The sequence below is a fragment of the Strix aluco genome, chromosome 1 (genome assembly GCF_031877795.1).
Source record: "Strix aluco isolate bStrAlu1 chromosome 1, bStrAlu1.hap1, whole genome shotgun sequence".
Classification (NCBI taxonomy): Eukaryota; Metazoa; Chordata; class Aves; order Strigiformes; family Strigidae; genus Strix; species Strix aluco.
The window spans coordinates 40,768,913-40,781,987 of record NC_133931.1 but is presented as its reverse complement, the minus strand read 5'-3'; the positions used below and the strand labels follow the sequence as shown (position 1 = coordinate 40,781,987).

Below are 13,075 nucleotides of genomic sequence, written 5' to 3'. Positions count from 1 at the left end.
TTATGTTTCAATATTGAATAACCACTGCTTCTTTAATATCTCCTGGCTAATAATTTTTTTAATAAGTGAGACTGAGTCCATGGTAGCCTTCTATTAAAGTATTAATGCTTAACAAAAGAAGATTTCCCTCTGGAAAATGGGAATTTAGACAGGTGAGAGGTAAAAATTGAAAAAATTACAATACCTATTTACTTACATGCCTCTTAATAGCATTTAAACAAATGTATGTTAAACATAACTTGGAGGAGAATCAGTTTAACATTAATCTCTAGTTGGAGGCATCTCAGATTCGCAGAACAGCTGGTAACACTCAATAACTTAAGTATATAGTCTCTTATCCAGCAGCAAATTAGCTTGTATTTACCATGGGATAGCATAAGCAATGAATTCTTGCATGTTATCCTTGCAAGCCTCTACCAAACACTGATTCCATAAATATCCCAACAGTAGCATCACAAGTGACTGAAATACTCCTCAGATGTGCACACGCAAAGCCTCCCCAGCACCGCTGGCTGCCTGGCTAACCAGAACAGGCCTGGCTCTCTGTACACAGTGCAGCTCCTGACCCAAGCCAAGCAGTCACCGAGCCAGTCAGCGGGTCATTGCCCTGCCACATGGGTCACCTGCAAGTTGGTTACCCGTCTGACTTATCAGGCTGCCAGAGCAGAAACAGGTAGGGCAGCCTTCCCTCTGAACTGTCAGTCACATCAGCAGGCTGTTAGATGGCTAAGTAGTGGTGTTAAGGATACCTTCCACTTCACTGGAGATTCTGTAATGTCTGTATTTTCTCCCCATCAGCAATCTGCAGTTTTACAAAGTGGAAATACCCTTTTCTGATCAGATTTAATTCAGTCACATCCGGCCAATTTTGCTTGTGTTGAACCTGAAGTCTAGAAGATCACATAATTTGGAAACTAAGGCACCAAATCCCATCAGCGAAGTAAACAAAATCATAGAATCATAGACTCACAGAATTGTATAGTTTGGGTTGGAAGGGACTTTTAAAGGTCATCTAGTCCAACTCCCATTGACATTTTCAGCTAGATCAGGTCTCTCAGAGCCCCGTCCAACCTGACCTTGAATATTGCTAGGGATGGGGCATCTACCACCTCTCTGGACAACCTGTTCGAGTGTTTCACCACCCTCACAGTAAAAAATGTCTTCCTTATATCTAGTCTGAATCTACCCTCTTTTAGTTTAAAACCATTACCCCTTGTCGTATCGCTACAGGTACTATTAAAAAGTCTGTCCCCACCAAATACACTTGAAATTTATTACCCTGGGATGTTGAGGACAGATTGCCAAGATTTGACCAGCCCTCAGAGTAATACCCTTTGTGGCTCAACCATGTAGGAATCCCTGACAGTACCAATGGACACTTGGAGCATGTCATGAGTGATGGCAGGGCTCTGAAGGAGAAGGTGAAGGACACAGAAGCCCGCACAATTCTCCTTCATCTTGCCAGCCATGGGAGAGGTGCCTGAGAGTCAATACCTGTCTGCATGACTGGTCTAACAGAATGGGCTTTAGCCTTCACAACCACGGGATCCTCTGTGAGGCGTGAGGACTGCGGGGCAGAGGTAGGATCCGTCTGACAAGGCTGCCAAAAGCATTTTAGTCTGTTGGTGTGGCTGTGGGACCCAGAATGAATTTTCCTGAAAGCTAATATGGAAAAATTAAAGCTTAGCCACTCCTGTTCCCCGATTCAGCAGGTGACTCTGACAGTGCCAGAACAAGGGAGGGTCCAAGAGCGGGTTAGTGGGGGCAGAGCTGCCCGATCTCTGTTAGCAGCAACCTTCACTTACGCTGGATGAGATCTGACCTGCTTACGGGAGGGTTTCCTGCAGCTTAATTTCCTGTGGTTAAGGTCACACAAACCCCTGTGAACAGCGTCAACGCCAGCTGAGGGGCTTACCTGTAGAGGGAGCACGCAGGAAGCCTTGTTTTAGTGTGAGTTCTTGGTCGGGTTTAACAGCCGACCCCAACTGCAGCTTTTCCTTCAGCCAAGGTGCTCGACTCCATCCAGATGCCAGTTTTCAGGACAGGGAACGTAGAGCCCTACACACAGGGATATGTGAAAACAGAAGCCTAACTGTCATAGGAAACAAAGCAAAACCCTGTTTTTCTGAAAAAACTCATTTTGGATAGGAATTGTTAACAAAAATTTATATTGAGACTTCACTTCTTGTACATAAAATAATAGGGAAGTGGCTTTCTTCTGTGTGTGAAGAGTTTTTAAACTAGGAGAAAATTTCACATGCTGCTTTCAATGTTCTGTCCAGTCCAGGCAAGACCTATTCAATATTTTCATGAACAACCTGGGTAACAAGATGGCTGAGATGGAATAAAAATTAAAAAATCAAATGTTTGACAAACTGAGTGGCCCTCATCAAAATTACTGAAAATTGTGGAAAACGGTGCTTAATAAGGAGATACCAAATGTATAGATATATTTGGGTGGTAACTGTCTACTATAGGGATCTAGAATGAAAAATAGAATTCAGATGTTATTGGGGAAAAAAAAAAGGTAAAAATCACACGCAGAGAGGAGCAAGACTGGAGATACTCATATGACTGTTTTGAGGTGATGAAGCTGGTGTTATGGACACATGAGAACTACTATTTTGGACTCCACACTTTACAAATAGTGTTGAGAAACTGGGAGAAGTATGGAGGAGAAAAAAAAAAAAAAAAGAGGAGCAAAATGACTGACAAGGGAATGTGAATTTTTCATGTGGAAAAGGTTTAGAATATATAAGGAGCTTCTTTCTCTTTAAAGCATTCACCTTTTTTACATGTCTACAGGGGAGAGGACAATAAAAAAAAAAGCTTAATTTTGGGTTGCAGGTCATGAAATATGGAAACAGAATTTGGCACAATCAGCTTTATTGAAGGTTTTTACAATTAAGTCAGATGCACACCTGTTAGAAACAGTGTAAGTCAATGTTGTCTAAGCTGTTGACTTGACGCACCACAAATCAAAACCTTTATAAAGTTAAAAGCTACCAGACTGGTCCAGCCAGAACAGTAGACCTGTGACTTCATATGCAGAAAATGCAAATGGATCTTCAACAGTCCCACCAATTCACAGTCAACAAACAGCTGAGCTGACGGGCACCCCAAAGCATCATCCATCAGCCTCGGCACCTGAGTGGCGTGCCCTGCCCCTTCACCATTGCCCGGCATCTGACGTAGCCTCGGCGTGGAACCGACCCATGAGCCAAGCCGCCTTTGACTGCCCCAGGGCCAAAGGTCTGCGTACACGGGGCACTCTGCAAAGCAGGTTAGACTAAGGGAGACCTTGACGTTTCTTCCAAGTCACCAGTCCCACGTGAACTCCAAGCAGAAAGTCCTAAACAGCAGCTGTGAACTTAGGCTGCCTTCCCGGCTCATTGCTTCCAGTCCAACGAGGGAAGACTGAAACAGAAAGGAAAAAAACCCTTTACAAGCCAGAAGTCAAGTTTGATAAGTGATGAAAACAATGTTGTACAGAATTGCTCACTAGTGCTTACGCTCAGAGGCTTCTCTAGCTCAGAGCTGGCTTCGCAGCCTTAGCTCAAGCTTTTTCCCTGGATCCTCCCAGTCAGAAACACCACAAACGCTTCAACCAGCCCCACTGGGTTTTTGCCGCATCCTCGTACTTCAGCACCCCTGACCCTGGCGCAAAGCAGGGGCGAAGAAGCGCCCAACACAGGCCCGATCGCCTCCATTCTCCTTCTCCCGGCCTCTCCCCGCACGGCAACTTTCTCCCCCTCCCCGCGGAGCCGCTCGGGGGTCACCGTGGGAGAGACGTCAGGGCGCCCGCCGCCACGACACCCGCTCTGGCGAGACGCCGGCCTCCCGGGGCCGGAGCACCTTATTCCTCCCACCAAAGCGAAAGGAAAAGAGAGTCCCCAGGCCCCGGCTCCCGTTAGAGCGGGCGAGGGAGGGGGATCAGGCCGCGCAAGCCCCCGGCAGAGAAGCCCCCGGCAGAGAAGGCCCCGACGGCGCCGGCCCGCCACCTCCCCTCAGCCCCCAACCGGGCGGCGGGGCGGGGCCGGCGGCGGAGCCCCGCCCCCACGCCGGCGGGAGGCGGCCGCGCGCCCGCGGCTACCTCAGCACTTCCGGGTCGGGGGCGGGGCGAAGCGAGGAGGTGGGTGCGTGACGTTGCCGGAGGGGTCCGGGGCCGCTCGGCGCCTGTTATTGTTCTCGCCGCCCGCTCTTCCCGCCGCCGCGTCTGCCTTCCCCGGCGCCTCGGGGAGCGGCGGGAGGGCAGCAGCGACCGAGCGAGCCCGCCGGCGCGGGGGCGGAGGTAGGAGGGAGCGAGCGGTGCCCGCGGAGGCGCCCGGCGGGAGCGGGCCGCCGCCCGGTGGCCGTTAACCGTTTCCACCTCTCCGCAGCGCGAGCCCTGACAGCGGGGGCGGGGGGAGAGCGCGCGCGTCACGAAGGAGCGAGCGGGAGCCGGAGAGCCGGGGACCGGGCGGCCATGGCCTACGCGTATCTCTTCAAGTATATCATCATCGGGGACACAGGTAGGCGGCGGGGGCGGGGAGGAGAGGCCGCCCCGGGAGCGGGGGGGCGGGCAGAGCGGAGCGGAGAGCAGGGCCCGGCTCCCCGCTCCCATTTCCGCAGTGCTGGCGTCGTCGACGTGGTGGCCCTGCGCGAAGAGGCGGCTCCCCCCCGCCTCTGCGCTGGGCCCCGCCCGGGGCCTCGGCCTGCCTCTCGGCGGCTCCGCGCCCGGCGGCCTTGGGCCCCGCACCAGGCCTGGAGGCCTGACAGCCGCCTCCGGGCCTGGCTGACAGGCCGCGGGGCAGGTCGGGCTGTGGCACGCCCCTGGCTGCGGCATCTGAGCGGGGGAGGGGAGAGGAAGAAGACGCTGTCACTGCAAAACTTGTACCTGGGTAGTGCCCCTTCATTGCATCCCCGCAGCGGTGAGGCCTGAGAGGTGCCACATGCCATCCCGCAGTGGTGAGGCAAGGGCTGCTGCTTTGAGGTACCTTCCGCTCAGGCCACAAGGATGTCGTTTCCAGCCCCGGCTGGAGGTGCTGTAGCAAACTGAGTCAAGACATGCTGTCAGGGGAAAAGTAAAAGCCCTGGCTCTTTCCTTCTGATTTACAGGGACTATTGGTTTGGGGGTTTTTTGACCACTGCTTTCCCAGATGCTTCAGGTTGCTTCTGTGGTCTCTTCCCTTCCTCACTCCTTTGCTTGCCACTTTTTAAAAACTTGCTGCATTCTCTTTGCTGCTGTGTAACAAATATTAATGCTTACAAATGCTGCGGCCTTCCATGTGCTGATAGGAAGTGCTGTTTGAAGCCCCTTTGCCAATATATTCTATGCTTTCTCAGCATAGAGTGGATATAAATAGCATACTTTCATCAAACTGTTGTCGGGACAAGGTAACTAACATAGTTAACTATTGTGCCTGTGTGTTGTGCATCTTGTTGTTTTCCTCATACCTGAAAAGATGCCTTCTTTAATAAGTTTGATGACACAGCTGTCATTTTACCTGCTATTCTAAGGATACCTGCATAATTGTACTTCATACCTGTGAACCAAATTATCTGTTGCTGTAGTGTAATTATACATTTCAGTTGCATTACACATGAGGTTGTTAAATACACTGGATGCAACTGCTGTGTGATTTTTATCTTTTTTTTAAACCTACATTTAAACTCTGGAAGCTTTTTTAGGCTACTGCAGTAGCAGCTGTAGTACGAATGAATCTTAAGAAACACATCACAGCTATAACAACCATGACCATTAGGCTGTAGATGATAAGCAAAAATTCTGATTTTTCTTGAGTATTTAGGTGAGTGACAGTTCATTAAACCAGAGGACAGGAGGTCACCTGAGCAGATTGAGGAGAAGGAAGAAGTTTGTCTTCTCAGGGTGATGCAAAATGGTAATGCAGAATTCAGAATGATTGTGCTTCAGAGGAGGAGGCCAATTCTGGTGCATCTCTAAAAACTATAATTATTAAAGTGGTAGAGATGGCAGCAAACAGTTGCTTTGGTACATTGATCGTATACTGATTAAATTTTTACAATGAAGTATCCTCAGTGTAATGCTCTGTTCTGCACTTCACTTCAAATGTGAAATACAGAATGAATGTGTGTCACTTCTGAAGTTGTTTCAGCTGCTTAAGAGCTAAATATGGGAAGAATAAGACAGAAAAAAGAAACAGAGGGGAACAGCTCACAAGTTTATTTTCTTTGTTTCTTAAATTCCCATGGCTTTTATTCGGAGTTGATACAGGAAGCTAATTAAAGCTACTGCAAAGATCATTCTTGATGTGAATTAAATATGCCAATAGTGGTACATTAGTTTTGCTCTTATTTAGATCTCCTGTTAAGCTTTTCAGTATTCTAATATAGCTAGTGCTGAAGAGCTAATTTATGTTGTGCACAGTTGTTTGTTGCCAAAATGACTGTGATGGTTTAGGTGTTACTGCTGTCCCTCACATGAAGGCAGCTGAACTCACAGCTCTGCTGATGGAAATTAAGAGTGGCTCGGGACTGTCCTGTTCCGTTCCAGTGGTGGTCTGCCACAGCATTCCAGCCAGTAAAGATATGTCAGTGGCCTCACAGGCCATATAATTTTCATAGTGATCGAGAAATTTATCTCTGGGACTTATTTAGAGTCTTTGGAACTGCATCAGCTGTCTGGTGACTCAGCAATTAGTTGTAAACAAACTGTAGGAGAAAAGTAAGACAGCATCAGCTGAGGACAGATGTTAACATTTTGCTCCTCTGCCTTTTCAGCACTACAAAACAAAGTGGGTTACGTGAACCATAAACAAACCAATGGAAAACATCTGCAGTTATAGAAGACACCTGCACGTGTCTTCTCTGAATTGTGATTCCGCATGCTTTCATCTGCTTAAACACAGGAATTCAGCATGATCTCAGTCTCTTAAAATGACAGCCACAGAAACTGACTGTGGGAGACTGCTTTTTGCTCAACAGCTCTAGTCCCCTTGTGTTGCTTGCTTCATTGGTCATTGACATTCAGTGGCTTTTTCTTTTGCTGGTACTTCAGGCACGGTAGCTTTAAGAATATGGGACTGATTCTATTCTGGTTGTTACATTTTATATATTTAAAAAAAAAAAAAAAGTTTTTTCTATATAGTCAGAACCATTTTAAGATCTAGTTAGTTTTCTGTTGTGGGAGAGACCTGAAATAGCATGGCTGTTTTTCAGGCACTCGAACAACATTGTCATAAATCTGTGTGGTTTTTACGTTTTATCATTGGGATAGTAGCTGTGGGATTTCATGGAGTTGGTATCTTTAAGAGAAAAATAGAAGCAGCATGAAATACTGACTGCCCTGAGAGTTAACCAGGAAACTCATAGAAGCATAGAATCATCTAGGTTGGAAAAGACCTTAAAGATCATCTAGTCCAACCATTATGGACCAAATGTTTTGATCTGGATATTTCCGAAACATTATAGGAGTTTGCAGACACATTTAGAAGCATTTGTGGTGCATTCTGCTTAGGGCTGTACCTCCGAGACCTTTGCCTTGGTGGTTGGTAGCGTCTGTTCCATTTTGATTGCTGGTAGGAGTTGGTGTGTTCATCCACTCTTCCCTACACATCTGCTTCTGGCCACCAGCTGAAGTCAAGATGGACTTTGATCTCAGTTAGGGTAAACAGTCTTAGCATTGCCTGTTCTTGCAGTTGGTGGCTGAAATTTGTCATTTTTTTCTTGAAAGTTTTTCTGTATGATGGTGAAATCTTCTGCTTAAATGTTTTGGTTACCAGCAGTGTACCGCATGGGAATAAACTGGGAATTATACATGAGATTCCTGTGAAGGCTAGAGCTGGAATTATTTTTGTCCAGAATATTTAATATGCATTAAGCAGGATTTTCTTATATTAGAGTATGTTTACTAGATTCCACCAGAGAATGCTACTGAACTTTAGTATACCTGAATTACCAGTGTTGCAATGGTCAGATTTCTTGCCACCAACATAATTTGTCGGTGGTATCCCATCTAAATGTTTCTTTATGATCGGAGCTGCTGCATCTTTCACGAGCAGGTCTGTCTTCTGCTTTCTTGAATGTGTTAGTTCAGCAATCTTCAGAGCTTCTTGCGTAATGAACTTTCACTTGCCTTTCAATTTCAGCAGATAGTTGCTGGTTATAAACCAACAATATCTCAAAGTTACTCTTATTAGGGGAGGATGATGAAAGAAAATATCATTGCTTGGTGATCTAATTCTCCTCACTCTCTAGAGTAAAGCAAGCTGTCTAGTCAACCATTTCACTTGTCTAGGAGATTCTCAAGTGTTGAAATTAAGCAATTGAATTGGCTTTATTTTTCAGTCCTCCTTGTGAAATGTTTCTAGTGTCATTGCACTTTGTCCTGGAACAGCAGCTGTTATTAGCTAGCAATGTGCATGACCAGAGCCTCTTGCCCTTATTTTCTTCATGTTTGTAAGAATACTTCTCAGCTAAACAGGTTTTCATCCCACTAGAGCTTATGTTAACACCCCATGATAGCTTGAAGACTAGTTCATACTGAAAAACAGAGTATGGATCTGTACTACTTACATCTTGCTTTGAGACCCTTTCGATGATACTTTCATTCCTAGAAGAGCAGATATTAGGTGTTGTATATCTTCTTAGCCTCTTAGAAGTTAACTAGAATTAACAAACTATAAGTAGATGCCCATACAGATGGTTTCATGAGACCATTACTGTGAACCCTCATACTAATTCTAACCTTTAATTTTAAAAAACCCCAACATTTTCCCTCCCCTTGATTAAAACCATTTTATTATGAAGGGCTGGCAGTTTTCTAAGTCTTTTGTGATCATCCAGGACATGAAGAGGTTTTCTATAGATTCATGTAGCTTAATTTTGTTTGGAAATAATCTTTATTTATTTATTTTTTAAACCTGCAGTTAGTAGTTGGGTCGTGCCATACTAAATGAAATGTGATAAAGCTGAACAGCTCCTTTCGGTTTGTAAGTCTGCACTAATTTTTATGTAGAAAAGAAAACTTACATCATTGGTTTCGGAAATGCTGTTGTAAATAATTTACAGCAATGTTTATTTAAGTATTGAAGCTGAATCATTTTTAAAAGTTAAAAAGCCATTTTTATGAGATCACTTTTCCCAAACCTGCGTAGCCATCGTGAAGGATTTTGGAGCTTATTTTTCTTCCCTTCTTGTCCATGCTTACACTGGTATGTAAAGTCCCTTTGCTCTATAACTGACAGTTTGGAATTTTGTAGTTGGTCCTTCCTAGCAATTTTATTTCAATTTTTCCATTTGATGACAGCATTTTGACTAACAAATAACTGGCTGAAAAGAGGTTAAGAAAAATCTTTTAAGTTAATGTCTCATTATGCTTAGGCCTTCAAAAGGGTAATTTTGCTGAGCTGCATAAAGATGCTGTGGTTGGAGAGGAAGGAGAGAGGGAATGAGCTTGTGCCCTGTGATAAGAAAAGGGCTTATGAAACATCTGGAAGCTGTGCAGACTCCTAGAGAGAACTAGAAATACCTCATAAGCCAGGTTACAGGTGTATATCTTGTGACATTTGTACTATTTAATTACCTGGTTTAAATGTGCATTGGTTTTAAAATCTGTTATTCGAGACCTGTCCATTGTTTGAGACTGTCCTTGGCCTATTTAAAGATTTATTTTTGTTTGTTTTCTGAAGGAAGGTGAAAGAAGCAGCTCGGTTAGTATTGGGCTTCATGGGCATCCAAGCTGATACAGTTGATTACACATGAAAGGAGGTCTTGCTACCCTTACCTTGTGGTGACTTTAATAGTCTACTATGAGCTGAATCAACCCACTAACAGCAATAGAAAACTACCTACTTTTGGGTTAACTTTTTACTTAGTGGCTGAATCAGCTGAGTTGGTCGGGGGAAGTGCTTTCCAAGGTCTGGAGTGCTTTCAAGGGAGGAAACTCGATGTGGGAGGATCGGTGAGTGCAAGATAAAGGGGGAGTAGGTCTTCATTTCTGTGGGTGGTGAGCTGATTGATCACCCTGTCTTGTGAAGCAACAACAAGAAAAATACAGTTCTGTGAGATGGTTGAGTTCATCCAATGTTCATCTGCTGCCAAAACGGGTGGACCTGGTTACCACTCCTTGTCTCAGCTATGAGCAGTCAGCATCAGAGCTTGTCTGATCCTTCAAAAAGCCAGTTCAGCTCACAGAGATGACTTAAAAAACAAAACCAAACAAATAGTAGGTATGGTCAGAAAAGCATAAGAGTCATTTTGAGTAAGGAGGTGGAACTGTGTGGGAAGGAGTGAGTCTACCCATCAGTGGCAGCTAATAGATTAAAGAGATTTGTCTTCAGGATTCAATTTTGATAACTAGGTTGGGATGACAACTACTGCAATTCTTTTCCTCTGTCACTTTTCTTGGGCTATAGTGGTGCTTTTGTGAACAAGTAAGGAAATGATCTTAGCGCCCTCTCCCTCCTTTTTTGACGCATTTTTAGTTTTGAGCCAGATCAGCTTTCTAAGACAAACATCAATGGAAGGAACACTGATGAGTTTTGTCTAGTGGTAAGAAAAGCCTGGAAGTTTTCCTCATGTTGATACTAGTGCTCCTCTGAGTTAGCAGTTGATGACTGAACTTTCCTTACCGAATTCACAGGGAGTCACAGGAACTAGAAGGGGAGAAGGAAGCAAGTCAGCTCTTCTAGCAAAAGTCATTACCTGTGCTATGGTTCCAGAACTGCTTTTTTAATTGCTGTAAGTTCAGCCTGCTACTGAAAAGAATAACCCTTTCCTTTGCTATTTATTTGGTAGCCCATGTCTCATGCACATACTGGTGTTTTGGGTGACTGTAGTTTTATGGTGGATTGGTTTCTTGGTTTAGCTCATTGCATAACCTTAGGAGTGGGAAGGGAGAGGTTCACTTTACCACTGAGCTGTTTGAGCTTGCTGAGCAGTGAAATGAACACTAGTGTAGATATAAGGAAGGGAGGTGTTGAATGGTGGCTGGGCCAAGGTGGACAAGAGCAAAGCTCTGGCAACACTTTGCCTAGGGAATTTGACTGCAGAATGGCATCCAGATAAAGAGGAAGCTGTTAAGGGAGTCAGAGAATTTGGAGAAACAGCTCAGGCTGCTGGTTTAGAATTCAGAGCCGGAGGGTAAAACTGCTGTAGCACAAGTTCCACTTCCCAGCACTGTTCGGGTACTAAGAATTGATGAAGGCATCCTAGAACAGGCACTTGCAGAGAAGCACACTTCTCCCCTCCGAGCACATAACCCGTTGTTTTAATTTGTTCTTAAGCAATAGCTTTTGTTTACTGTGGTTGTTGGTGAAGTGTATCCGAGCTCTGCTTGTTTCTTGTTTTAAGATACTAAGATTTTTTTGTCTGGGGGTGGTTCATCTGAAGCTATATTAAAGTAATTGTGGCAGTAAAATGGAGAATGAGTTAATAAATAACTGAATATGTGTCTCTTGTGTTCTACAATTGACTATCGTAAGACATGCTCAACTACTTTTCCCAGAGCGTCTGCCTTGTTTCAGGCATAAGTGAACGAGGTACCTGGTAAACAGCCACTTTGCTCTTAGAGTTAACCAGTGTAGTTACTTTAAACCATCTGTATGCCATGGAATTAGCTGCCATGCAGCTGTTAACTGATCTTTGCAGCATCTGTTTATGTCACAAGGTGGTGAACTGCAGGAGTTCATATCTAGCTCCTGTTCCTGATAGGGGTTCTTGACTGTGTCTACAGTAGCGCAGTCTGCTCCAGCTCTGGAAGCGAATAGGCTGCAAACTACTGTTGTAAGAACTTTCCTGTTACAAACTTGCAATGTCTTAAAACTATAAAATTAAACCAAAAAATACTATTACATTTAGGCAATAAAATATTTGTAAATATTATTTAAAATGGATTATAACCTAAACTTAACAGGCACTACAGCTTTGTTTGCAATTTTTTTAACCCCTTTTCCAGTCAATAACAGTATAAAATTTAGGGACTTCCCTAAATGGGGGGAAGAAGAACCTTTTTGATGGAAGGTTCTGAAGTAGCAGGAATGGCCTTGAAAAGAAACTAGTTATTTCTTCTCTTTCTGTGTGTGAAGCCATCTGTCTGCAGCCTGCTCCCAAAAGGCCTTATAGCAGTAACTAGAGGTGCATCTTGTGCCAGTTTGAGACAGGCCTTGCATCAAAGGGGCTGTGCGTGTCTGTCATCTTTGCTGTGCTGACACTAGTGTTTGTATGTTCTCCTGAACCAACAGGCTGGTCACCAGCCTTACAAGAAGAAGGAAATATCAGATTGCCACCTGAGAGCTGGTGCTGGGACACCTAATCAAGTGTCACTTTGTTGATTAGATTTCGAATATTTTTCTAACGTTTGTAAGATTTGTGCAGGAATATTGGATAGTTTTGAGGTTCTGGTTTATCCAATGATACTGAAATCACTTTGTAAGATTAATAGTAAAAGCTAGTCTACATTCTATTTCTGCTGTGATTTATAGGTGGTTTTTTTGTAAGTGGGATGGTGATTATGTTCTGCAATGGGGCAGCTGTATTTCATTGGTTATCTGTATATATGAACAATGTTCTGTGAGTAGAAGAATTCTGAATATTTTAAGTCCGTAGAGTTTTGTGTTCAGTGCCCCACCTGTGCTTTTCCCTGCTTCTTTCTTACCTCCAGTGCTCTCCCCCATTCCTCATCCACTTCTCAAGTCCATTAATTTTGTTGGACAAAATCTATACCTGCTTCCAAGCTGCTTGTGTTCTGACAGCTTGCTATCATATGCCAGAGCGCTACAGAAACGAGATCTGTTAAGGCCGATGCTGCAAACTTTGCCTTGGGCTGCAGTTCCACGCCAGCCTAAGCTGTTGATCTGCTGGCTGCTGCATTTCTCATCCCTCATTTGAACTAACTCTCATGCTTGTCTGACCCTGCATTAAGCCATTTCTGTTTGCTTTGTCACTCTTCTTGTCAGATTAGCATGCTAACCCAGCAGACAACTGAAATTACTTCAGAATTTATCTAAGCCATATGGAGAAATGGGCACAAACATGCTGTAGGGAAGAGAGTAGGGATAGCAGCACCATCAACTGGCTTAGGCTGCTGGAATTACTGCATCACTTGGGATATTAA

At 44.5% G+C, this 13,075-nt stretch overlaps 1 protein-coding gene and 1 long non-coding RNA gene across 4 annotated transcripts in view; one reads left to right on the top strand and one right to left on the bottom strand.

Annotated features, from left to right (window-relative positions):
* Window positions 1-2,869: 2,869 nt before the first annotated feature.
* On the bottom strand, window positions 2,870-4,044 carry LOC141933032 (uncharacterized). Of its 2 annotated transcripts, none has more exons than XR_012625982.1 (2): window positions 3,503-4,044; window positions 2,870-3,417 (listed from the first exon to the last, which is right to left on the bottom strand). It is a non-coding gene; the product is annotated as an uncharacterized LOC141933032 (long non-coding RNA). The 2 variants fall into 2 exon arrangements; XR_012625981.1 differs by having other exon boundaries at window positions 3,513-4,044.
* A 94-nt stretch (window positions 4,045-4,138) lies between these two features.
* The window catches only part of RAB2A (RAB2A, member RAS oncogene family), a 44,680-nt gene continuing 35,743 nt past the window's right edge, over window positions 4,139-13,075 (top strand). The window contains exons 1-2 of one of the 2 annotated variants that reach the window (XM_074818614.1): window positions 4,139-4,291; window positions 4,380-4,511. In XM_074818614.1, coding sequence (XP_074674715.1) covers window positions 4,466-4,511 — 46 coding nt within the window. In that variant the 5' untranslated portion in view covers window positions 4,139-4,291; window positions 4,380-4,465. Of the gene's footprint in view, window positions 4,292-4,379; window positions 4,512-10,677; window positions 10,702-13,075 lie in introns of those variants that run through there. The other variant, XM_074818623.1, reaches the window with a different exon arrangement.